The sequence below is a fragment of the Balaenoptera borealis genome, assembly GCF_965194805.1.
Source record: "Balaenoptera borealis genome assembly, chromosome: 8".
NCBI lineage: Eukaryota > Metazoa > Chordata > Mammalia > Artiodactyla > Balaenopteridae > Balaenoptera > Balaenoptera borealis.
Genome location: NC_138865.1, coordinates 102,024,067 through 102,047,009, shown reverse-complemented (window position 1 = coordinate 102,047,009; position 22,943 = coordinate 102,024,067). Strand labels below are relative to the sequence as shown.

The following is a 22,943-nucleotide window of genomic DNA, read 5'->3' as shown; positions in this document are numbered from 1 at the left end:
CAGAACCAGGAAATGTTTGATTTTACTCCCTCCCCTTTTAGTATAAAGGAAGCCTGAATTCTAACTCAGGCAAGATGGTTCTTTGGGACATGAGTCCACCATCTTCTTGGTCTGCCGGCTTTCTGAATAAAGTTGCTATTCCTTGCCCCAGCAACTTGTCTCTTGATTTATTGGCCAGGCATGGGGCGAGCAGTATGAGCTTGGACTCTGTAACTGAGAGACAAGATTGGTGAATAAGTGCACTGTTGATTTTTATATTATAAACACTAATTTGGTTTTTAGAATTAACATCCACTTTTCTTGCTTGAACACAATTTACCCAATAAAACTGTGACTCACAATCTAATTCCATATATTAAACCCAGGAAATACACTCAAGGATGTCGATCATAAGGTTCACAAAATCATCGGTTCTTTTTAAAAAGGGGGATTCACACTGTTTCAAGAGCATGGATTCAAGTTGAAAGAGAGCCTAGACTATTGTTGTCTCAAAATAAGAAAGAAGGTAGTTAATAGACTTAGTAATACTTAGATAGAGATTGACACTGGGGCCATCAGTCAGTGACTATGACAGATACTCACATGTCCAGGATGATGTTTGTGGTCTTTCACTCAGCATACAGAGAGGTTGGCAATGGGACTCACTCTTTCATGTGCTTTCATTTTACTGTCCTTCAGTTCATGTGTGATCAGTTAAGTGAACATCTCAAGAGTTATCCTTTCTTTATTCAGGTCCTTGACAGTTTCTAGAAGCCCTTATTATGCAGTTTGGGGTGCACCAGGGTGGGGCCCACTCTTTAATGTCCTTGAACACAAAACACAGTTTAAGATGAGTGAGACCCAATCCCAGCCTCTTCCCCAGTACACCTTTATTCCTCATCCACACATGTTTTGAGGACTGACTGACTCCACAGAGACATCTCAGGGAAGGCAGCCATGGTGAGGGCTCCCTGGAGCTGGCTCCCAGAGCCGGTCCCTGCATCTTGGGGAGCCTGAAGTCAGGTCTGTCCTCCCAGATTGGCAGACATAAAACACTCACTTTTTGGTGGAGGAACATGAAGATGTCCCCTTTGCCCAGATAATGGCCTGAGCCAGATCACAACCCATAAAAAAGATGGGGCTGGAGAACGGATGTTCTTTAAATTGAAAAAATTTTTCCTTTAAATATTTTTGACAGATTTGATTTGTTTGGAGACACTTCACCAAAAAAGATGTGTGGATGGCAGATAAAAACATGAAAAGATGCTTAGTATCTTAGTCATTAGGGAAATACAGATTAAAACCACAGTTGAATACTGCTACATAACTATGAAATGGGTACAGTTTTAAAATCTGACTCTAGTAAGTGTTAGAGGATGTGGAGTGAATGGAACTCTCCTTCACTGCTGGCGGGAATGTACAGTGGTGGCATGGCCACTTTGGAAAACACTTCGGTAGTTTCTTAAAAAGTGAAATTTATCTCTTCTGTATGAGTCATCTATTCCACTCCTAGATATTTGCTTAGAGAAATGAGAGTATATGTCCTCACAAGACTTATACAGGAAAATCCATAGCAGCTTTATTTGTATTGCCAGAAACTGGAAGCAACCCAAATGCCTATCATTAGGTGAACAAGTAATGTGCACATCCATGCAGTGGAGTACTATTCACCCACGAAAAGGAACCAAACGGGTGCATCTCAAATAATGAAGCTGAATGAAAAAAGCCAGACCCCCCCAAAATCATTTACACTGCATGATTCCATTTATATAAAATTCTGGGAAATGTAAACTAAACTATAGGGATAAAAAGTAGCTCAGTAGTTGTCTGGTGGGGAGAGAGTAAGAGACAGGCAGGTAGCAGAAGGAAGGGACTATAACAGGGAAACTTTTGGAGATGATAGGTATCTTCATTACCTTGATTGTGGTGATGGTTTCATGGGTGTATACACTTGTCAATGTTTATCACATTGTATTGTTTAAATATGCCCAGCTTATATTATGTCAACTATATCTAAGAAAATAAAATAAAAAGAAAAGCCAACTTGGACATGAGGGCAGTCCAGGGCTGCCCAAAGTAAGGCAGCATCTACTAAGAAACAAAATCCAGGCGCTAGTGACTTTGTAGGGAGGTGGAAATCACAGGGGGGAATTCACGCCCTCTACTGGCCACCAGAGACAAAGACCATTCATCCCTGTGGGCAGAAGGCAGACAAGCGCATGTGTGACCTAAGTAGAGCTCCTCCGGCTTTCCTAGCAAAGCTGAAAAGAACTCTTTCTAGTCAGAACTTCTCTTATCTCTGTGACAAAGACAATTTGTCTTCAGCATCAGGTAGCAGAGGAAAACTACAAGTTATTTAATCTCTCTATACCTCATGTTGCTGATATATGGATAATAATAGTGCATGGTCATAAGGCTCAGTGTGTACCCTATAGTTTTCCAGCTCAATAAGGCATATCTACTGTGATCTAGGATAAATGTAATGTGAATAGATGTGGAAATATATGAAGAAATAATATAATACACAATAGCAGACACATAAATGCCTAATAAACGTTTTAGTGTATTTGGAATCTAAATAAATGCAAATCAGAATGAGATATCATTTTAAAGGCCAAAAAGCAAATATTAAAAAGAATCTTTAAGACTGTAGGGGAAGGGTGGGACTTCTCTGGCGATGCAGCTGTTAAGAATCCGCCTGCCAGCACAGGGAATGCCAGTTTGAGCCTGGTCCGGGAAGATCCCGCATGCCACGGAGCAACTAAGCCCAAGCGCCAGAACTACTGAACCTGCGCTCTAGGGCCTGCATGCCACAACTACTGAATCCCGCGCACCTAGAGCCTGGGCTCTGTGACAAAGAGAAGCCACCGCAATGACAAGCCCGCCACCGCAACGAATAGTAGCCTCCGCTCGCCGCAACTAGAGAAAGCCTGCCCAGCAACAAAGACCCAACGCAGCCAAAAATAAATAAATAAATAAATTTATTTTTTAAAAAAAGCATGTAGGGGAAGAGCAAGATGGATTGCCATTGCTATATGTCAGAACCTCCTAAATGTCACAAAAATACACAAGATAATAGTAAATAATCGAAATATCAAAATACACCCCAGGCATCCCCATGCCTGTCACCTGCTCCACTGAAGGGCACCTTCCAAATACAATGAGGCATTTGTTCAGGGGCTTCACCACTGGAAAGCAGGGGAGGGTCCAGAAGATGCATGTCACAGAGGCAAGAGTGTGTTCGGCTCTGTGCAGAGAGAGGCCAGGCCCACCAGAAACCAGAGGTGTTTCCAGGACAAGGTGGATGTTAAAACTCTGAAGAACAAGTCAGTCATGGACCAGTTCCTAAATTACAAAACAGGGGTAGCCTGTGGAGCTAATGCAATGAGAAAAGTCCTCCCAAAGATGTACTCACAGCCCAGGAGGGGACCAAATAAGCAAAGTCCTTATGATGACAAGGCTCCCTCTTTCCCTACGCAGGGAAGGACATCAAATCCACATCTGCAGACTGGAGCAGTCTCGAGGTCACAGTGCTCTTAACAAGCAACAGGAAGGTCAAAGTCAGAGTCATGATGCCAGGAGCTGTGAGGCTCCAGGAGCAGCACCTGTGTCTGAGGGAACCACCTCCTGCTCCCCAGGGGTCTCCTGTCTCTGAGAGAAGAGGCTATGGGACCAGACCCAGAATAAGCAGAGACTCCTGGGGACACAAAGCCCTGGTTCTACCACAGGTTCTGTCCAAGGGTGAAATTAAAAAGAAATGAGCTGGTTTCTTCAGGGTCTTCATTTACTGAAAAGAGGGGAAATCAAAAAGAGCCATGGTCCAAACCAAGACATGTCAGGCTGTGTGCAGAGCCCAGACCCCGAGAAATCAGAGCTGCCTCTGTGAGCAATGGACCTCGGCCACCAGGTCCCTGGCCACCCCAACTTTGCCTCATGAGTTTGGGAGGTTTTCCATCATCAATCAGAAATCACCCTCCCTCCCATCCATCCAGGCATGGATCCCTAGAAGCAACGTTTACTACGTGTAGACAAATTCTACTAGCTCTCTCCCAACCACTGACCTTGATCACAGGACACTGCCAGGGCTCTAGCCTTGCAGCCCATACCACGTCATCCATGCGCATCGTTGTGTATTATTAAGAGTAAGTGATGAAGTGAGACTGAAGAAGGGCCATGCCATGCAAGTGGACAACTTTATGGATAGGCACAATACATCAAATCAGTGAGACACAAAGCTCCATATAATGTCCAAAGGAATTGCTTTTAGGAAAGACATGAGTTCAAATTTTCAGGTTGGTTGGTATCAAGATTGCACATGACGGAAATATTCTGTGTCTTGAGGGTGAAGTGGTGGTAACACGGGTTCGAATACATTTGTGAACATTTGCTTGATGTATGCACTTACATGCTGTGGAATCAGGTTTAAAGTGGACACAGTGGAGAAAGGAAACAGGAAAGTGAAGGGTAAAGGAAAGATTCCGGACACTACCAGAACACTTGTAAGCACATTCACAAAGTCACACTGAAGAAGGACTGCCAGAGTAAAAAGTTTATTGCAGTACATGGAAAACACAATGGTCCATAATAAGTAAAAATGTAATTTTACTTTCAACACCAAAAATCTACAAAGTCCCTCATAGAACCCAGATTGCTCATCTGATATAAAGGTTTGTTCAAGGTAGGTTTCTAAGCATAACCTTGAAGAAACCCAATCTCTGGTAAAACGCAAAGACAGAAATTGTTCTTTGCAGTGGAACCTACCCTGGAATCGATCTATCTCTACCTCTATCTATCTATCTATCCATCTATCTATCTATCCATCTATCTATCCATCTATCTATCTACCCATCTATCTATCCATCCATCTCGTCCTGCTCCTCCTCCTCCTTCTCCTCATCCTCCTTTCCCCATCTCTCTCTCTCCTTTCATTTTCCACATGAAACAGGAAAGTATGGAGGGATGAAAAGGCACAAATCACATCACTAAGGTTCGCAGTCGGAACCGCAGAAGAACAGAAGTGTTTTCCTCTGAATGCACATCCTGGCAGCCTGTCTTCTGGACACGGGGACACATCTCCCTGAGCTGGGATGCGGCAGGAGCTGATGTCTGGTGCGTGCTGAACACCGTTCCCGGGACAAGTGGATTTCCGTCCGCGGTGGGGGAAGCTCGTCGCCTCTGGGTACACGATGCTGCCGCCGAGGCTTGCACGGCGAGGCGAGGTGGCGGCGCAGAGTCCGGCTGGCTCTTGGGCGGAAGGGACCGGCCCTAGGAAGGGCGGGGAGCCGCTGGGTGCGCCCCTAAGGCGGTGGCGCCCAGGGCGGAGAGGGCTGCGGGCCGGCGGGCCCGGAGCGCGCGGCGAGCAGGGAGTCGAGCACCGCCAGCGCCCAGTGCAGGGCCGCGCCCGCGTGCGCCAGCTGCCAGGCGAGCCAGGCGCGCTGCGAGGCCGTGGGCTCCGTGTGGCCGGTGGACAGCGGCAGGAAGGCGCCCCCCGGGGCCCGCAGCTCGCCCAGGACCACCTCCAGGGCGCCCATCTGGTTGTAGAGATTGGACGTGAGCGCCGCCAGGGGCGCGCGGGCTTCGGGCCACTGAGTTCCGCGACGGCGTTTGGGGGAGGGGGGCCCGGCCTCCGCCGGGCTGTGCTGGCAGCGTCCCCAGCTCCTGACCCACACCGGCGATCGGGACCGGGTCCTCCTGCCGCGGAGGCGCCAGGGAGTGTGGGCGGAACCTGCGTGGGAGACAGAACGGGAGGGATTCAGGTGATGCGCGCCGCCCCGTGGGTCAAGGTCACCATCGTCCCTTCCCTGTCTCCACTCCCCCACCCCTACGCCCCACACCCCACCACGCCTGACTCTGGTGGCCTCTTCCAGGATCTGCTGGCAACCGGGGCCAAGTCCTGGATGCCTTGCTCTCAGCCCTTCTGCCTTTAAGGGCATCTCACCAGGGTCAGGGTCTTTCTCCGCACCCTGGGGGCTTGGCTTGCCCCTCAGGTCCTTCCCTCACATCCCCACCTCTGCCGAAGCCCAGCCCAGACACCTACCTCCTCTGCGGTAAAGTCCTGCTCTGGAGGAGTCGGGCTGCTCCTTAGCTCTCCGGTGGGCTGGGGGTGGTCGTCCCCTCAGCTTCTCTTCTCCAGGTCCGTTTCCTTGGGGGCGACTGTCAGGGGAGCCATCGGGGCTTCTCCCCCGCTCGTGCCTGGTGACCGCTGTGGGTGGAGAGGAGGAGAGGAGTGAGTGTTCCCTGACCTACCTCTGGAATGTGGGGGAGGGTGGATTAGAGGAGATTCCAAGTCCTACCGCTCCGCCCACCTCCATTCCACCCCGTCCCCCAAACTCTGGTTTCCTCCTGCTCCCCACAGCCTCCATGGGTAGCTCCCTAGGGCCGGGCCTTTCCTGTCACTGTGGCAGTTCCTGAGCTGCCTGGCAGGCACGCCCCTGGAAACCTTCCCTCAAGTGCAGCCCCCGAGGATGGCACAGCTGGTAGAGAGCCCCGGATCACAAGGAATCGGGACTTCACCTTGGGTTTCTCTCACCACTTGCAGTGGTGTGAATGTCACGTCTGGCACCTGTTCCTTTGCTCCTTAGCCCAGTATCTTGTGTCTCCCAAACCCTCTCAAGCATCACTCACAACAAATGTCTGCAAAAAAGAACCTAGAATTTTACCTCCTTTGCTCTGACAGCCCTCTTGGGTCTCAATTCTTCCTATTGCTCTCCGTCTTTCTGAGGGATGTGCATCTCCTCCCTTCTGTTTTAGAGACAGGTTCTCCTTGGAGGAAAGCCTTCCATTTTCCCTGTGGGAAAGACCTTTTCTCTGCTGGCCAGGCCGCCTGCCACTTGCTGCCCCTGACATTTCATCCAAGCCTCCCGGCTGAGCCACAGGTCTGGAGGCCTGGGGAGTGGTCCAGGGAATGACTAGGCCAGCAGAGGGCGTGGCCTTTTATGGCTTCCCAGCAGCCCCCTGCCGGGTCTCAGATTGGTGCGCAGGAGACCACACCCACCAAAGAGAATTGCAGTGATGAGGTTAAGGGCTGTTTGGGGTGTCCCACTGACTTCCTTGGTCCTCAGGACTTTGTAGCTGTACATTTTGGAGCATTTCGGCTCTCTGCTGTATGTTAACTTCACAAAAGGGCACTTGTTTTCTGGTTTGTTTCACGGTGCTTTTTATCTGTTTGTTTCACCAGTTCTGTGTGTGTCTGCATGTGTTAGCATGGGTCACTCTTATGCCAGGGTCAACAAGGTGTTGGCATAAAGGACGAGAAAACCTTTTGGTCTGTTTTACTTGCATTCCCTTTGGCCCCTACTCAGGTCTGCCATCCTGACAGGAATGCCACCATAGACACTACAGGATGAAAGAGTGTGGTTAGGCCCCAAAATAATGTTTTTACCAAACTTGGGGAAATATCAGCCGTCATATCTTCAAATATTTTGTACGTCCCATTTTCTCCTCACTCTCCTTTTGGGACTTCATCTACATATATGTAAGACATTTTTTTTTGTCCCACAGGTCACAGGTTAATGTCTTTTCATCATTTTTCTCTCACTTGTTTGATCATTTCTACTGATCTCTTTCAAGCCAATGACTCTTTCCGCTGTAATTTACATTTGGCAAATTTATCCTGTGAATTTTAAATTTCAGACATTGCATTTTTCAGTTCGAGAATTTTCTTTTGGTTTTTCAGTGACAGAGATGATTGAGCATTCTTCAGTTCCCTCCCTTGTGTTTAATTTTTGAATTTACACCTTAGGGAAGATAAGCTTAGGATACAACTTGTACAAACAAGAAAATTGGCTTTTATTTCCCTAAAACCTATATTGGCATAAACACACAAAAATTGTTGTATGTTGCCCTTAAAGGAAAAAAAGAGTAAAATGACCCAATCCAGACGGCTCCCTTAGGATCCTGATCACTGGCTGTAAGTGAATGACGTTCCTCCCCCACCTCTATCTGAATATCCTCCTTCAGTGCTTCTCAAACTGGAACCTGCATCAAAATCTCTTGGGGGGCCCTTGGAACACAGATCACATGGCCCCGCCCCCAGTGCTGTGACCCTCTAGGTCTGGATTGAAGCCTGATATTTACATCTGTAACAAGTTCCCAAGTGATGGTGATACTGCTGGTCCTGGGATCACACTTTATGAACCACTCACCTACTTGATAGAATTTAAAAGACAAAGGCACATTTTCCGTGAGGTTACTCATCTCACATGGTCCTGTGAGATATGGACTGAAATGAGCCTTCCAGAATGGGGATGTGGGGCAAGGCGAGTCCTTTCCTCTCTTCACATTAGCATAGATTAGATGGTCATTTTTCTACTTAGAAATGCTGTGAGTAGAGACTATTAAAACCAACCAACCAACCAACCAACCAACCAGCCAATGCCAGATGCTCCGATATAACTGCCTTAGGGAAAGTGATCAAAAAAAAATTTTTTTTTTTTTTCTGGAAGGGCTTCTGTGCTCATGGCGTGTGGCTGAGGGAAAGCAACAGGTCTCCCTTAGTAACGGTGATGTGGCCCAATGTTGTGGACACAAAGTAAATCAGACCTCTGAAGACAGGAGAGTCCAGAGTGAATGATGGGAAAACAATCCAATTTATACTTGCTATGGGAAGTATAGATACGTGGTAAATGAAGAGAAAGCCTCACACGAGCTCTGCTTGCTACTGTTTTGGTTTCCCTGAAGCCGACAGGACCTCCCGGGCTTGGCTGCTCTGAACCCAGAGGGGTCCTACAAATGCAGGGCCCCGCAGGCGCAGCTGGTGGTAACAGTAGCCTGGTAAGGGTGGGAAGATTCTAGTACACGTTCCAATGTGTCTGTGCGTTTTCCCTACACCGCCAGGGAATTTCTGAGACCAGTCTGGTGTCTTAACAATCCTGACACTATCTACTCAGGGACAACTTCTGATTCCACACGTTCAGGGCTCAGTCTTACAAGACAGCCCCTGCCCCACTTCAGGTGCAATCACAAGTCCAGGTTGTCAGCTGTGCTTCTGGGGGATCCACTATAGTTCAGAGGTTCCAACGACCCCTCTTGGGTTCAATTAATTTGCTTACAGAACTCAGAGAAACATTTTACTTATTAGAGTATCAGTGTATTATAAAAGGCTGTCACTCAGGAACAGCCAGATGGAAGACATGCATAGGGCAAGGCATGGGGAAGGGGCATGCCTTTCCAAAAGGCATCTCCCCAAATCTCCATGTGTTCACCAACCTGGAAGCTGTCCGAACCCCAGCCTTTTCATTTTTTTCAAGGAGGCTTCATTACAGGGACATGATTAACTCATTACACATTGGTGATGGGTTCAACCTCCAGATTCTCTCCCCTTCCGGGGACCTGGGGGTTCCGATAAAAAGTGCTAATGCCCTAATCACCACGTGGGGTCCTCTGGAAAGCAGCCCCCAACCTTTGTCGACCTGGGTGCTTTCTAAAGGTCACCTCATTAACATAACAAAACCCATTTATCACTCTCATCACTTAGGAAATTCCAGTGGGTTTAGGCACTGAGCCAGAAACCCAGGCAAGCACCAAGTATATATTTCTTATTATGAATCACAACATCCAGGCCAGGAGGACAGCACCTTCCCTGAGTGAACGTGTAGCCCTTAATCATCCACTTTATACTGGTTTTATCTGTAATCTCTTCGGATCTAAATTCTGTGCCCATTAAAGGCAAACCTCTGGGATATATGAAATTTGGATATTTTGAGCAAAATTATAAAGAATACTGACTCCCCCATGGGAACCTGCTCAGGGAGCCACATTGGATTTTAACACTTCAAGAAGCCTACATTCACGTGGCCAGTCACCATGATTACAGCTGAAGGATTTATTTCCAGACATGACATACAAACCATCCCAATGGCGACCCCGGAATGAGGGGAGAGCAGGGACTTCCAGACACATGAGCACTTGGAATTAATTGCCACTCGCGAAACTCATACACTTTCTAGCAAGATGTGACACCCTATATCAATACGTGGTCCAAGATAACTGGTGCAAAAATATTACGATACGTCTCCGAATCCAAGTAAGTAACAGTTAATGAAGCCTCAGAACAGGTAAGGACTCCATAAGCCCCAGCAACCACAGGACATTCCTTTTTTTTTTTTTTAACTTTTTATTTTCTATTAGAGTATAGTTAAGAATGTTGTTAGTTTCAGGTGTACAGCAGAGTGAACCTTCTCATTAATGGGATTGAGCTCCTTACTCTGAGGTCTGGGTACCTTGAGTCTAACAAGAATAGATTCTGTTTGGCTTTTGCTGGTTTTATCAGCCATAGGCAGCAACAACCTGACCTACAGGTCCCACTGATGTGGCGGACGCTGTTTTTATAGAAGAGTAGCTGTGCAAACAGACAGATCGGTCTCCATACCCTCCCTCCTGCTCACTCACAGAAATTATTCCATCTACAACTACATTGCCATTAGAGCCAGCAAATATATCCATCAGGTGCTTCAAAAAAAATCATGGACCATTGCTCTCACTGGCTGAGTCCTAGGTTATTTTTGACACTCTCCTAATATGTCTTTTTGTACCCTTTGGACCAAGTTGGGGAAAAAAAGTCGATATCCAGTACAAAAGAAGAAAGAGGAGTGAAAAAAACACAAAAATTAAATTCAAAACTTGATATGTTGTGGAGGGCAGAGGTCCTAAGGCTGGGTGTATGCTGCTGCCTATTGGGGCCTAACCACACTCTTTCATCCTGTAGTGTCTATGGTGGCATTCCTGTCAGGATGGCAGACCTGAGTAGGGGCCAAAGGGAATGCAAGTAAAACAGACCAAAAGGTTTTCTCGTCCTTTATGCCAACACCTTGTTGACCCTGGCATAAGAGTGACCCATGCTAACACATGCAGACACACACAGAACTGGTGAAACAAACAGATAAAAAGCACCGTGAAACAAACCAGAAAACAAGTGCCCTTTTGTGAAGTTAACATACAGCAGAGAGCCGAAATGCTCCAAAATGTACAGCTACAAAGTCCTGAGGACCAAGGAAGTCAGTGGGACACTCCAAACAGCCCTTAACCTCATCACTGCAATTCTCTTTGGTGGGTGTGGTCTCCTGCGCACCAATCTGAGACCCGGCAGGGGGCTGCTGGGAAGCCATAAAAGGCCACGCCCTCTGCTGGCCTAGTCATTCCCTGGACCACTCCCCAGGCCTCCAGACCTGTGGCTCAGCCGGGAGGCTTGGATGAAATGTCAGGGGCAGCAAGTGGCAGGCGGCCTGGCCAGCAGAGAAAAGGTCTTTCCCACAGGGAAAATGGAAGGCTTTCCTCCAAGGAGAACCTGTCTCTAAAACAGAAGGGAGGAGATGCACATCCCTCAGAAAGACGGAGAGCAATAGGAAGAATTGAGACCCAAGAGGGCTGTCAGAGCAAAGGAGGTAAAATTCTAGGTTCTTTTTTGCAGACATTTGTTGTGAGTGATGCTTGAGAGGGTTTGGGAGACACAAGATACTGGGCTAAGGAGCAAAGGAACAGGTGCCAGACGTGACATTCACACCACTGCAAGTGGTGAGAGAAACCCAAGGTGAAGTCCCGATTCCTTGTGATCCGGGGCTCTCTACCAGCTGTGCCATCCTCGGGGGCTGCACTTGAGGGAAGGTTTCCAGGGGCGTGCCTGCCAGGCAGCTCAGGAACTGCCACAGTGACAGGAAAGGCCCGGCCCTAGGGAGCTACCCATGGAGGCTGTGGGGAGCAGGAGGAAACCAGAGTTTGGGGGACGGGGTGGAATGGAGGTGGGCGGAGCGGTAGGACTTGGAATCTCCTCTAATCCACCCTCCCCCACATTCCAGAGGTAGGTCAGGGAACACTCACTCCTCTCCTCCTCTCCACCCACAGCGGTCACCGGGCACGAGCGGGGGAGAAGCCCCGATGGCTCCCCTGACAGTCGCCCCCAAGGAAACGGACCTGGAGAAGAGAAGCTGAGGGGACGACCACCCCCAGCCCACCGGAGAGCTAAGGAGCAGCCCGACTCCTCCAGAGCAGGACTTTACCGCAGAGGAGGTAGGTGTCTGGGCTGGGCTTCGGCAGAGGTGGGGATGTGAGGGAAGGACCTGAGGGGCAAGCCAAGCCCCCAGGGTGCGGAGAAAGACCCTGACCCTGGTGAGATGCCCTTAAAGGCAGAAGGGCTGAGAGCAAGGCATCCAGGACTTGGCCCCGGTTGCCAGCAGATCCTGGAAGAGGCCACCAGAGTCAGGCGTGGTGGGGTGTGGGGCGTAGGGGTGGGGGAGTGGAGACAGGGAAGGGACGATGGTGACCTTGACCCACGGGGCGGCGCGCATCACCTGAATCCCTCCCGTTCTGTCTCCCACGCAGGTTCCGCCCACACTCCCTGGCGCCTCCGCTGCAGGAGGACCCGGTCCCGATCGCCGGTGTGGGTCAGGAACTGGGGACGCTGCCAGCACAGCCCGGCGGAGGCCGGGCCCCCCTCCCCCAAACGCCGTCGCGGAACTCAGTGGCCCGAAGCCCGCGCGCCCCTGGCGGCGCTCACGTCCAATCTCTACAACCAGATGGGCGCCCTGGAGGTGGTCCTGGGCGAGCTGCGGGCCCCGGGGGGCGCCTTCCTGCCGCTGTCCACCGGCCACACGGAGCCCACGGCCTCGCAGCGCGCCTGGCTCGCCTGGCAGCTGGCGCACGCGGGCGCGGCCCTGCACTGGGCGCTGGCGGTGCTCGACTCCCTGCTCGCCGCGCGCTCCGGGCCCGCCGGCCCGCAGCCCTCCCCGCCCTGGGCGCCACCGCCTTAGGGGCGCACCCAGCGGCTCCCCGCCCTTCCTAGGGCCGGTCCCTTCCGCCCAAGAGCCAGCCGGACTCCGCGCCGCCACCTCGCCTCGCCGTGCAAGGCTCGGCGGCAGCATCGTGTACCCGGAGGCGACGAGCTTCCCCCACCGCGGACGGAAATCCACTTGTCCCGGGAACGGTGTTCAGCACGCACCAGACATCAGCTCCTGCCGCATCCCAGCTCAGGGAGATGTGTCCCCGTGTCCAGAAGACAGGCTGCCAGGATGTGCATTCAGAGGAAAACACTTCTGTTCTTCTGCGGTTCCGACTGCGAACCTTAGTGATGTGATTTGTGCCTTTTCATCCCTCCATACTTTCCTGTTTCATGTGGAAAATGAAAGGAGAGTGAGAGATGGGGAAAGGAGGATGAGGAGAAGGAGGAGGAGGAGCAGGATGAGATGGATGGATAGATAGATGGATAGATAGATAGATGGATGGATAGATGGATAGATAGATAGATGGATAGATAGATAGATAGAGGTAGAGATAGATCGATTCCAGGGTAGGTTCCACTGCAAAGAACAATTTCTGTCTTTGCGTTTTACCAGAGATTGGGTTTCTTCGAGGTTATGCTTAGAAACCTACCTTGAACAAACCTTTATATCAGATGAGCAATCTGGGTTCTATGAGGGACTTTGTAGATTTTTGGTGTTGAAAGTAAAATTACATTTTTACTTATTATGGACCATTGTGTTTTCCATGTACTGCAATAAATTTTTTACTCTGGCAGTCCTTCTTCAGTGTGACTTTGTGAATGTGCTTACAAGTGTTCTGGTAGTGTCCGGAATCTTTCCTTTACCCTCCATTTTCCTGTTTCCTTTCTGCACTGTATCCACCTTAAAGAGATTTTACTTACAAACCTTAATTCCACAGCATGTAAGTGCATACATCAAGCAAATGTTCACAAATGTATACGAACCCATGTTACCACCACTTCGCCCTCAAGACACAGAATATTTCTGTCATGCCACCTTGCAATCTTTATACCAACCAACCTGAAAATCTGAACTCATGTCTTTCTGAAAAGCAATTCCTTTGGACATTATATGGAGCTTTGTGTCTCACTGATTTGACATATTGTGCCTATCCATAAAGTTGTCCACTTGCACGGCATGGCCCTTCTTCAGTCTCTGAATAATATAGAATGATATGCATGGATGACGTGGGATGGGCTGCAAAGCAAGAGCCCTGGCAGTAAGAACCATGAGAGTCAACGTCCTTTACACGGAAAATATGAAGGCATTTTCTCCAAGGGAACCTGTCCCTTAAAGAGAAAGGAGAAGAATGAGGACCCAATCATGGATGGAGCAAAGGAGGTTCTTGAGACCCAGGAGGGCTCTAGGGGAGATAAGGAAGGTTCCAGATTCTTCTTTGTGAAGATTAGAGTTGGGAGGTGACACTAGGCTTTGCACATGCAATTATTCAATCTGTAATGCTGTAATAGTTAATTCTTGTTCATCCTTCAAATGTCAGCTGAAATGTCCTTTCTTCCTGGTAATTTATATAATTCTAAGTCTAGAATCCATGCTCTCATGGCACCATGTATCTTTTTTGAAGCACTTATCATAGTCCTAATTTTGTGTGTGCTCATTTGAATAATACTCGTCTCCTCCCCTGCATCCTAAGCTCCCTGAATGGGACCCATGTTTCAAGATTTTTCCCATTATTGTATCCACAATACCTGGCCGCCTAGTACCTGGCACATTATAGATGTTCAATAGATATCTACAGGTAGAAAATGAATTATTGAATGCATGCATGAGAAAACATTGATAGGTGGGATCACACAGTTCTCTTTCCTTTTCTGGACAAGTCTCACACAAGGTCCGTTGGTAGGACATTTCCTAGAGACTACTGTAAGAAAGTCTTCATAGTCAAGAGCCAGACTACAGGCTAATGGAGGGAACAGAGTTTCTAAGTCAGGTACCTAAAATTGTACAGATGGTAGAATCTCATGGGACCAGAAGAGGTAGTAGAGATCATCGAAAGCAGAGACAGTTTCCTGGGGTTTCTTTGATATGACAATTGTTTTACTCAGTTGAAAATGTCTGCACATACACAAAAACTCACATGTAAGTATACAACCCACACACTGATCCTTACAGTCTTGACAAAATTGATTCAAGTGTTAGATTCACTCTTTTGGGACTTCTGTGGCAGTCCAGTGGTTACGACTCCGCGCTTCCACTGCAGGGGGTGCAGGTTCCATCCCTGGTCAGGGAACTAAGATCCAACATGCAGTGCAGCGTGGCCAAAAGGAAAAGAAAAAGAGAAGATTCACTCTTTCGCTATTTATCCTGAGTCTGGAAACTGACGGACTCTGCCATGCCAAGAAATGATGGAACTTCTCTGGTAGATTGAAAGTTCCTCGTCACCATTCCATGACCTGTTTTCACCAACCTTGTTCATCTTCTTCATTTCTCTCCCCTCTTCCTTGCTTCCCTTCCCCCTCTTCAGTGCAGGGAATATCCATACCCTGCCTTTCCTATGCTTTTCCACCCAGTTCTGTCTCTGAATACCGCCCCCTAAGCGCCATATGAGGATGATTAGTTAATTACTAGAATCAAGGGCTTGGAGAGCTGTTACAATAGAGGACAGCATTTTGTTTATAGATAGGTTGGAATTTGTTTGGATTGGTGAGGAAACACTGATATTGTTAAAGCAAAGTCTGGAGAAACTGGACTGCCTCTCTTCTCTCTCAACTAGCTGGGATCAGATAGAAAGTAGAGTTATTTTTTTTAATGTAAGTAATGGACCTCTTTGGACTGTACTGTAAGACAAAGTCAGGACTTTATCTGAGGAGGATGGGCGTCAACTGCTCACACCCAGAAGGTGAGGCTCAAAGATGCTCTGTCAGGGACACAGGGGAGGTGCTGTGTCTCCAGTAGATGAAGAGGAATCTCAATCACAATTATCCTTCAATTTTCGCTGAGTCCTTAGTTTTCTATTGCTGCAGAGCAAATTATCACTAATTACTGGATTAAAACAACACAAATTTATTATCTCAGTGTTTCAGGACATCAGAAGTCTGAGCATTGTATGGCTGGGTTCTGTTCAAGGGCACACAAAGTTGAAATCAAGGTGTTGGGTGATTGTGTCCTCATCTCGGGCTCCACTAGAGAAAGATATCCTTCCAAGCTCCTTCAGGTTTTTGTCAGAAACATTTGCTCTGCAGTTGTGGGACTGAGGTCCATGTTGTCTTGCTAGTGGTAGACCAAAAAACACTCTCAGTCCTCAGCCGCTGCTCTCGGGTCCTTGCCATGTGGCTCCTTCCACAGGCCTTCTCACATTTGGAATTTTGGAATTTCTGACTTCTGGAAGGGTCTAGCCACTTTTAAGGGCTCACCCGATTAAATCAGCCCCACCAAGATTATCTCCATTTTTATCAACTCAAAGTCAACTGATTTGGGATCTAATCATGGAAGTAATATTCCACCAAACCACAGGTTCCTCTTGCACTGAAAGTTAGGAGATCTCACAAAGGTATTACACTAGGGAGCAGAGTTAATGGGGGCCCTATTAGGATTCTATGCATCATAATATTTACAACATACTTTGCTAAGCCCTAGAGTTGATGTCAGAAGAATAGGAAAGCATTGCTGGGCCTGGGGACACCCCCCCCCCCCCCCCCGCCTTTTCATCAAAGGAAAGTGACCTTGCTTGAAATAATCCTTTGTTTTGTTTTTGACTCCCCCGTCCCAGCCCCTTTCTGCCTTTAAAAGCTCCCCATTTTGTACAGCTCCTCAGATGGCCTTTCGGTTTGCTAGATAGCATGGTGCCCCATTGATGAATCGTTTAATAAAGGCAATTAGATCTTCTAATTTACTCCGTTGTATTTTGGGTTTTTTTAGCACATATAAGTGGAAGGTGCAAAACAGGGTATGTTTGGCTCTGGAAAAAAGAACAATATATTTGTGATAACTTTACCAGCCCTCTGCCTCATTGTAAATTCCACAAGGGTGAACAAAGGCTGTGTCTGAATCTACAGTTTTCTCATTACCTACCAACCCAAGCAACCTAGTCTGCATATAGTATAAAAGCTCAACAAATAACTGTTAAATGAATGAAGTTTGTACATGAACTGGCCCATTGAGAAATTATGTTTTTTACTCCATTTGCTTGATTATTTGGGCTTGATTATTTGGCTGAAACATCAGCATCAAACTCTGGTTCTCACTGAGGATTGATGTATTCACTTAATCTGATGCTTCATGTTTCCTCATTGTTCTTATACCATAAATGAAAAGACATATATTTCAAAGATTAGCATTCTCTCTCTATAAAACGATGGCATCTGCCCGATTGGGCTTTTTCTTCTTTTTCCCTCCAATTTCTCTCATTATCCCAGCTTTCTGGAGTCTGCGGTAGGCAGTGCGATTCCCGGTTTCCCCGCAGCTGGCTGCACTGACTGGGAAAAGCAACTCCAAATTCTGTCCTCAAGTGTTGAACCCTTTGAGCGCCGGGGGTGGGTTGTCAGGCACAGTGAAGCACTCTGCAGGGAGCAGTCTGCGAGCCAGGTTTTGCCCGCTTGCATCTCACCACTGGGAGACCATCTCAGCTAGCCGGGCCACCCACCTCTGAGCCCGCCGAGAGCGCCAGGTCCCCATTGTACGGCGGCGACTCGGTCAAGATGGCCGCGCCCGGGCGGATACCCAGGGGCGGCGCCATCGCAGCTGCCGAACTGGCAGAGGCCGCGCTCTGGTGGGCCGCCATGTCGGCCTCCGCCTGAGCCCTGATCCTGACAAAGCCAGAGACCGCGGACCGGAGGAGGAGTGTAGGGACGGCTGAACAGGCCGGGTGTCCCCCGGAGATGGCTGTGTCGGAGCCCGGGAGCAGCGCCGCGGTGAGCGCGATGATGGGGTGGGGTGGTCTGGTGGTCAGCGGCGGTCGAATCGGGCGTCAGTGACCGGAGGGTTACTGTAGTCTGTGAAGATAAGGTGATTCGGGAATTGGAGTCGCCACTGGAGGGCCTCTTGCAGGGGTGGGGGGATGGTGTTAGCACACTCAGGGATCTATGGAGTAGTGCTCAGGAGGTGTCTGTGGAGTCCGTGACTGCTGCAGTTTGAGGAAATCAGTGTTTGAGGGATATGCGGTGACAGTGGTTGGAGGGGAGGGGTCTGTGGCGGTCCCTGGAAAGTCAGAGTTTGGGAGGCCATGGGGATCAGAAATGGGGGCTTTGTGGTGTATCAAAGATTGGGGAGTCTGTGGGGGTCGCAACTGGGAATGTCTAGGGGAGCCAGCGATTACGGTGCCTTTGGTAGTTAGACTGGATTGTCCCGGGCTGCGTGCAGAGGTGCAGGGAGGTCGGTTAGTAGCTTATTGCAGTAGTTAAAGGGAAGAGATGATGATGATGGTTTACAATGGGCCAGGATGTTGAAAGGCTCTTCTGCATCGATATAGAGATAGTGCAGGGCTGTGGAGAAAAGGAATCTGGTGTTAAAGTTTTCAGTCAATGAGGGAGGATGACCGTGCAGAAAAGTTGACATAAAAGACCTGAAACAGCTGTCCTTAGAGAGGTCTGATTGCAAGGTTAACCTTTGGCCAATATCCGAGAACTTAGATTGCAGGAGAGTTCCCACTATTCCCAGGAATTTTAAAAGTGGCTCACTGTGCCTAAACTATGTAAACCATGTGGTTTATGCTGAATGCCTGATTTCCTTCTGGGAATCTGGGACTTTTGTATATGCTAGGCAGAGAGTGCCTATTTGAGCAACCCCTAAAAATGTTGTTTACCAAGCATTGGTAAACAACATTTTTTTAAATTGAAGTATAGTTGATTTACGATGTTGTGTTAATTTCTGGTGTACAGCAAAGTGAAAATATAGATATATATACATATATTCTTTTTCATATTCTTTTCCATTATGGTTTATTACAAGACATTGAATATAATTCCCTGTGCTATACAGTAGGACCTTGTTGTTTATCTATTTTATATATAGTAGTTTGTATCTGCGAATCTGAAACTCCTAATTTATCCCTCCCTCACCCCCTTTCCCCTTTGGTAATCTAAGTTTGTTTTCAATGTCTGTGAGTCTATTTCTGTTTTGTAAATAAGTTCATTTGTGTCATATTTTAGATTCCACATATAAGTGATAGATATCATATGGTGTTTGTCTGACTTACTTCACTTAGTATGATAATCTCTAGGTCCATCCATGTTGCTGCAAATGGCATTATTTCATTCTTTTATATGGCTGAGTGGTATTCCATTGTGTGTGTATATATATATACACACCACATCTTCTTTGTGCATTCATCTGTCAACAGACATTTAGGCTGTTTCCATGTCTTGGCCATTGTAAATACTGCTGCAGTGAGCATAGGGGTGCATGTATCTTTTCAAATTAGAGTTTTCATCTTTTCTGAATATATGCCCAAGAGTAGTGGGATTGCTGGATCCTATGACAACTCTATTTTTAGTTTCTTAAGGAGCCTCCATACTGTTCTCCATAGTGGCTGTACCAATTTACATTCCTACCAATAGTGTAGGAGAGTTCCCTTTTCTCCACACCCTCTCCAGAATTTATTATTTGTAGACTTTTTAATGATGGCCGTTCTGGCCAGTGTGAGGTAGTACCTCATTGTAGTTTTGATTTGCATTTCTCTAATAGTTAGCAATGTTGAACATTTTTTCATGTGCCTATTAGCCATCTTTATGTCTTCTTTGGAGAAATGTCCATTTAGGTCTTCTGCCTATTTTTTTATTGGGTTTTTTTTTTTAATTGAGTTCTATGAGCTGTTTGTATATTTTGGAAATTAAGCCCTTGTTAGTAGCATCATTTGGTAAACAACATTTCACATGTGTTAGCACAACTCATTTCTGAAAGAATTAAGTATTTACTGTGTGACTCTACTGGGAGAGGACTCTTGGAAACTTGTTCCTGGCTTCCTCTGGACTTCACCTCATGCAGCTTTTTCCTTAGCTGATTTTGCACTGAATTCTTTTGCTGTGCTAAATCATAGCTATGAGTACAGCTATATGCTGAACCCTGTGAGTCCTTCTAGTGAATTATCGAACCAGACTATTAATGGGTTAAAGTCTGGTGATACTCTAAACGAGATAGGGATTTTGAAGGATGAGTGAAAAACTGTTGAAAGTATAATTTACTTCATTTTCAGGCCCTGAGGTACATGGGTTGGGGTGGAGGTGGGCAAACAACCTCCACGGGGATCACTGTAAGGGAGCAGAATCCTCAGGAGACAGGTAGGTTTTGGTTAAAGCAAGCAGGCAAAGGGAATGGCTAAAGAGGGTGAGCGTGTAGTGAAGTTTACTGGCAGTGATTAGAGTTTCTGTAAAAGCCACTGTTTGAGAGTTCTGTTGGCATCAGTGACTGGAGATTGATAGGATTTGGGGTGATATCAGAGATGGAGAGTGATATGTTCCACTGGTATCAATAGTTGAGGAACCTGTGGGAATATGTAATCAGAGTATTTGTGGGGCAAGTGAGTGGGGAGATCTGTTGCTGTTAGTGATTGGGAGGTTTGTTGGGATCAGTAATTTTGGAATTATAGGCTTAGTGATTAGGAAGGGCCATGCTGGCTCAGTGATTGGGAGGCCAGTGACAATTAATGACAGGAGTTATAGGAATCAGTGACTGGACGTTTGTGAGGTCAGAGATTGGTGACACATGCAGCTAATTTATTGGTGGTTTATGGCAGTCAGGGGTGATCTTTAAATGTTAAACAGACATGTTTGAATGTATACTTATCAGTTTCAGAATTCTCCAGTAGCTGCCTAATAAGAGGAGAAGTTTAACATGCTTTAATTTCTCCCCTGTCCCCAACCAGTTATATGCCTGCTTATTTTTCTTACATCATACCTCTTGATACCTTTTGATTTTTTACGTTATCAAGTTACTTGGATGTAACTAGACATTTTACTGGTTTTATTATTCATAGTTTTGTCTTGTATATGCTTAAGTCTTTCCCAATCTTGAAATCTTTATTCTGATCCAATTTTCCTTCTTTTAAAAATCATTCCTCTTCTTCTTCTCCTCCTGTCTCTCCTCTTCCTACCACATTCCCAGTTTCTCCCTCCCTCCTTCTCTTTATTTATAAAGTACATAGGTAATATACTTTCTGCATCCTTACATGCCTAAAATACCTTACTTTTGCTTACAAACATAAATGATTTTTTGACTGGTCATAAAAACCAAGGGTCTCAATTCTTCTGCCTCAGAACTCTATAAACACTACTCCATAGTCTTTAGTTACAGAAGAAAAGATGAAGACTGATTCTGGTTGGTTTGTTTGTTGTAATTGTCTTTCTCTCTGATAATCATAGGATTTTTTTTCAAAGTACCGTAGACTAAGTGGCTTATAAACAACAGAAATTTGTTTCTGACAGTTCTGGAGGCTAGAAGTCCGACATTGGGTCGGGATCTGGCGACAGCCCTCTTCCAGGTTTCAGACTTCTTGTTGGATCCTTACTTGGCAGAAAGAGCAGAGACAGGAAGCAAGCTGTCTCATGACTCTTATAAGGGCACTGATCCCATTCATGAAGATTCCCCTCCCATGATCTCATTGAATCCTAATTACCTCCCAAAGGCCCTATCTCCTAATATCATCACATTGGAGGACAAGGTTTCAACAATGAATTGGACACAAACATTGAGTCCATTATAGGGACATTTCTTAGTATGATTTTTTTTTTTTTTTTTAAAGGTTTATTGATTGATTGATTGATTGCTATGTTGGGTCTTCGTTTCTGTGCTAGGGCTTCCTGTAGCTGCGGCAAGCGGGGGCCACTCTTCATCGCGGTGCGCAGGCCTCTCACCATCGTGGCCTCTCTTGTTGCGGAGCACAGGCTCCAGATGCGCAGGCTCAGTAGTTGTGGCTCACGGGCCTAGTTGCTCCGCGGCATGTGGGATCTTCCCAGACCAGGGCTCGAACCCGCGTCCCCTGGATTAGCAGGCAGACTCTCTACCACTGCGCCACCAGGGAAGCCCCCTTAGTATGATTTTTATCTCTCAAAAACAAAAATGCAAAATTGGGTAAAAAAATAAGCCCCGTGTATAACATTATGATCATCAGTGAATGGTCAAGGTAAGAGAAAGTCATTATTATCTTGTTTGCATCTCTCACTGATGTGGATAACATTGGACTGAACTAAGAATGTGCTATTACAGGGATCGGTAACATTCAAAGATGTGACTATGGCCTTTACCAAGAAGGAATGGGAGCAACTAGATCCTTCTCAAAAGAGCCTGTACAAGGATGTGATGCTGGAGAATTACAGCAACCTAGCCTCATTGGGTAAGGACAAAGTAATTCAAAGTGTGCCTACTGTGATGCCTTCTCTCTGAAGTCCTTGGATAAGTTTATCCTTAATTTTTATAAATCAAAGAGTTTTAATCCCCTTTGGGTACTAGCCAGAATACTTGTGCTCCTGCCTTGAAAATGGAGGATCTACTCAGATGGGGTACATGGACATCTGCACTGAAATTTCAGAAGCCACGTGTTCTTTTATGCTTTAAAAGCTCTGAAGCTTAAATGGTAGGGCTTGATTTCTGGAATGTTTGTTGTTCTAACACTCAATTTCTATCTTTTCTCATGAGTAGGGTATCAAGCTCTCAAACCAGACATGATATCCAAGTTGGGAAAAGGAGAAGAGCCATGGCTGGGGAAGGGGAAAAGACCCAGACAAGGTGGTCTGAGTGAAATAGCAAGACCCAAGGGAATAGGAGCCAATGGAAGTAAGTTCCTAGTTTCTTGGTGGTAACTTTGGAATTCTTTTTTTTTCACATTTTTATTATTCATTAATTTTAAAATATATATTTTTCTTTTTATTGAAGTATAGTTGAAGTATAGTTACAATATTATGTTAGTTTGAGGCATACAGCAAAGTGATTCAGTTGTACATACATATATATATATATTTTAAGATTCTTTTCCCTTATAGGCTATTGCAAAATATTGAGTATATTTCCCTGTGCTATACAGTAGGTCCTTGTTGGTTTTCTGTTTTATATACAGTAGTGTGTATATGTTAATCCCAAATTCCTAAATTATCCCTTCCTCCCATCTTTCCCCTTGGTAACCATAAGTTTGTTTTCTATGTCTGTAAGTCTGTTTCTGTTTTGTACAGTTCATTTGTATCATTTTTTTTTAGATTCCACATATAAGCGATATCGTATGATATTTGTCTTTCTCTGTCTGGTTTACTTCACTTAGTATGATAATCT

The 22,943-nt window shown here is 46.6% G+C and overlaps 2 protein-coding genes across 13 annotated transcripts in view; one reads left to right on the top strand and one right to left on the bottom strand.

Moving 5' to 3' along the window:
- The window catches only part of ZFP37 (ZFP37 zinc finger protein), a 45,288-nt gene that overhangs the window by 13,795 nt on the left and 8,550 nt on the right, over positions 1 to 22,943 (top strand). For 9 of the 12 annotated variants that reach the window (XM_082403976.1, XM_082403983.1, XM_082403979.1 and 6 more), the window contains 2 exons: positions 21,888 to 22,014; positions 22,317 to 22,454. In XM_082403976.1, coding sequence (XP_082260102.1) covers positions 21,888 to 22,014; positions 22,317 to 22,454 — 265 coding nt within the window. Of the gene's footprint in view, positions 1 to 12,332; positions 17,600 to 21,408; positions 21,805 to 21,887; positions 22,015 to 22,316; positions 22,455 to 22,943 lie in introns of those variants that run through there. The other 3 variants (XM_082403984.1, XM_082403977.1, XM_082403980.1) reach the window with 3 other exon arrangements.
- Positions 5,208 to 11,801, bottom strand: LOC309634242 (uncharacterized protein). The gene is made up of 3 exons (XM_082404206.1): positions 6,639 to 11,801; positions 6,017 to 6,181; positions 5,208 to 5,704 (listed from the first exon to the last, which is right to left on the bottom strand). The coding sequence occupies exons 1-3, from the start codon at positions 6,823 to 6,825 to the stop codon at positions 5,277 to 5,279; spliced, it is 780 nt and encodes a 259-aa protein (XP_082260332.1). The 5' UTR covers positions 6,826 to 11,801; the 3' UTR covers positions 5,208 to 5,276.

Coding starts and splice junctions, on each gene's coding strand:
- LOC309634242 (XM_082404206.1), bottom strand. CDS start 6,825: ATGTCAGGGGCAGCAAGTGGCAGGCGGCCTGGCCAGCAGAGAAAAGGT. Junction 6,182..6,638: donor GGGCTGTCAGAGCAAAGGAG/GTAAAATTCTAG, acceptor CTCCACCCACAG/CGGTCACCAGGCACGAGCGG. Junction 5,705..6,016: donor AGGACTTTACCGCAGAGGAG/GTAGGTGTCTGG, acceptor TCTCCCACGCAG/GTTCCGCCCACACTCCCTGG.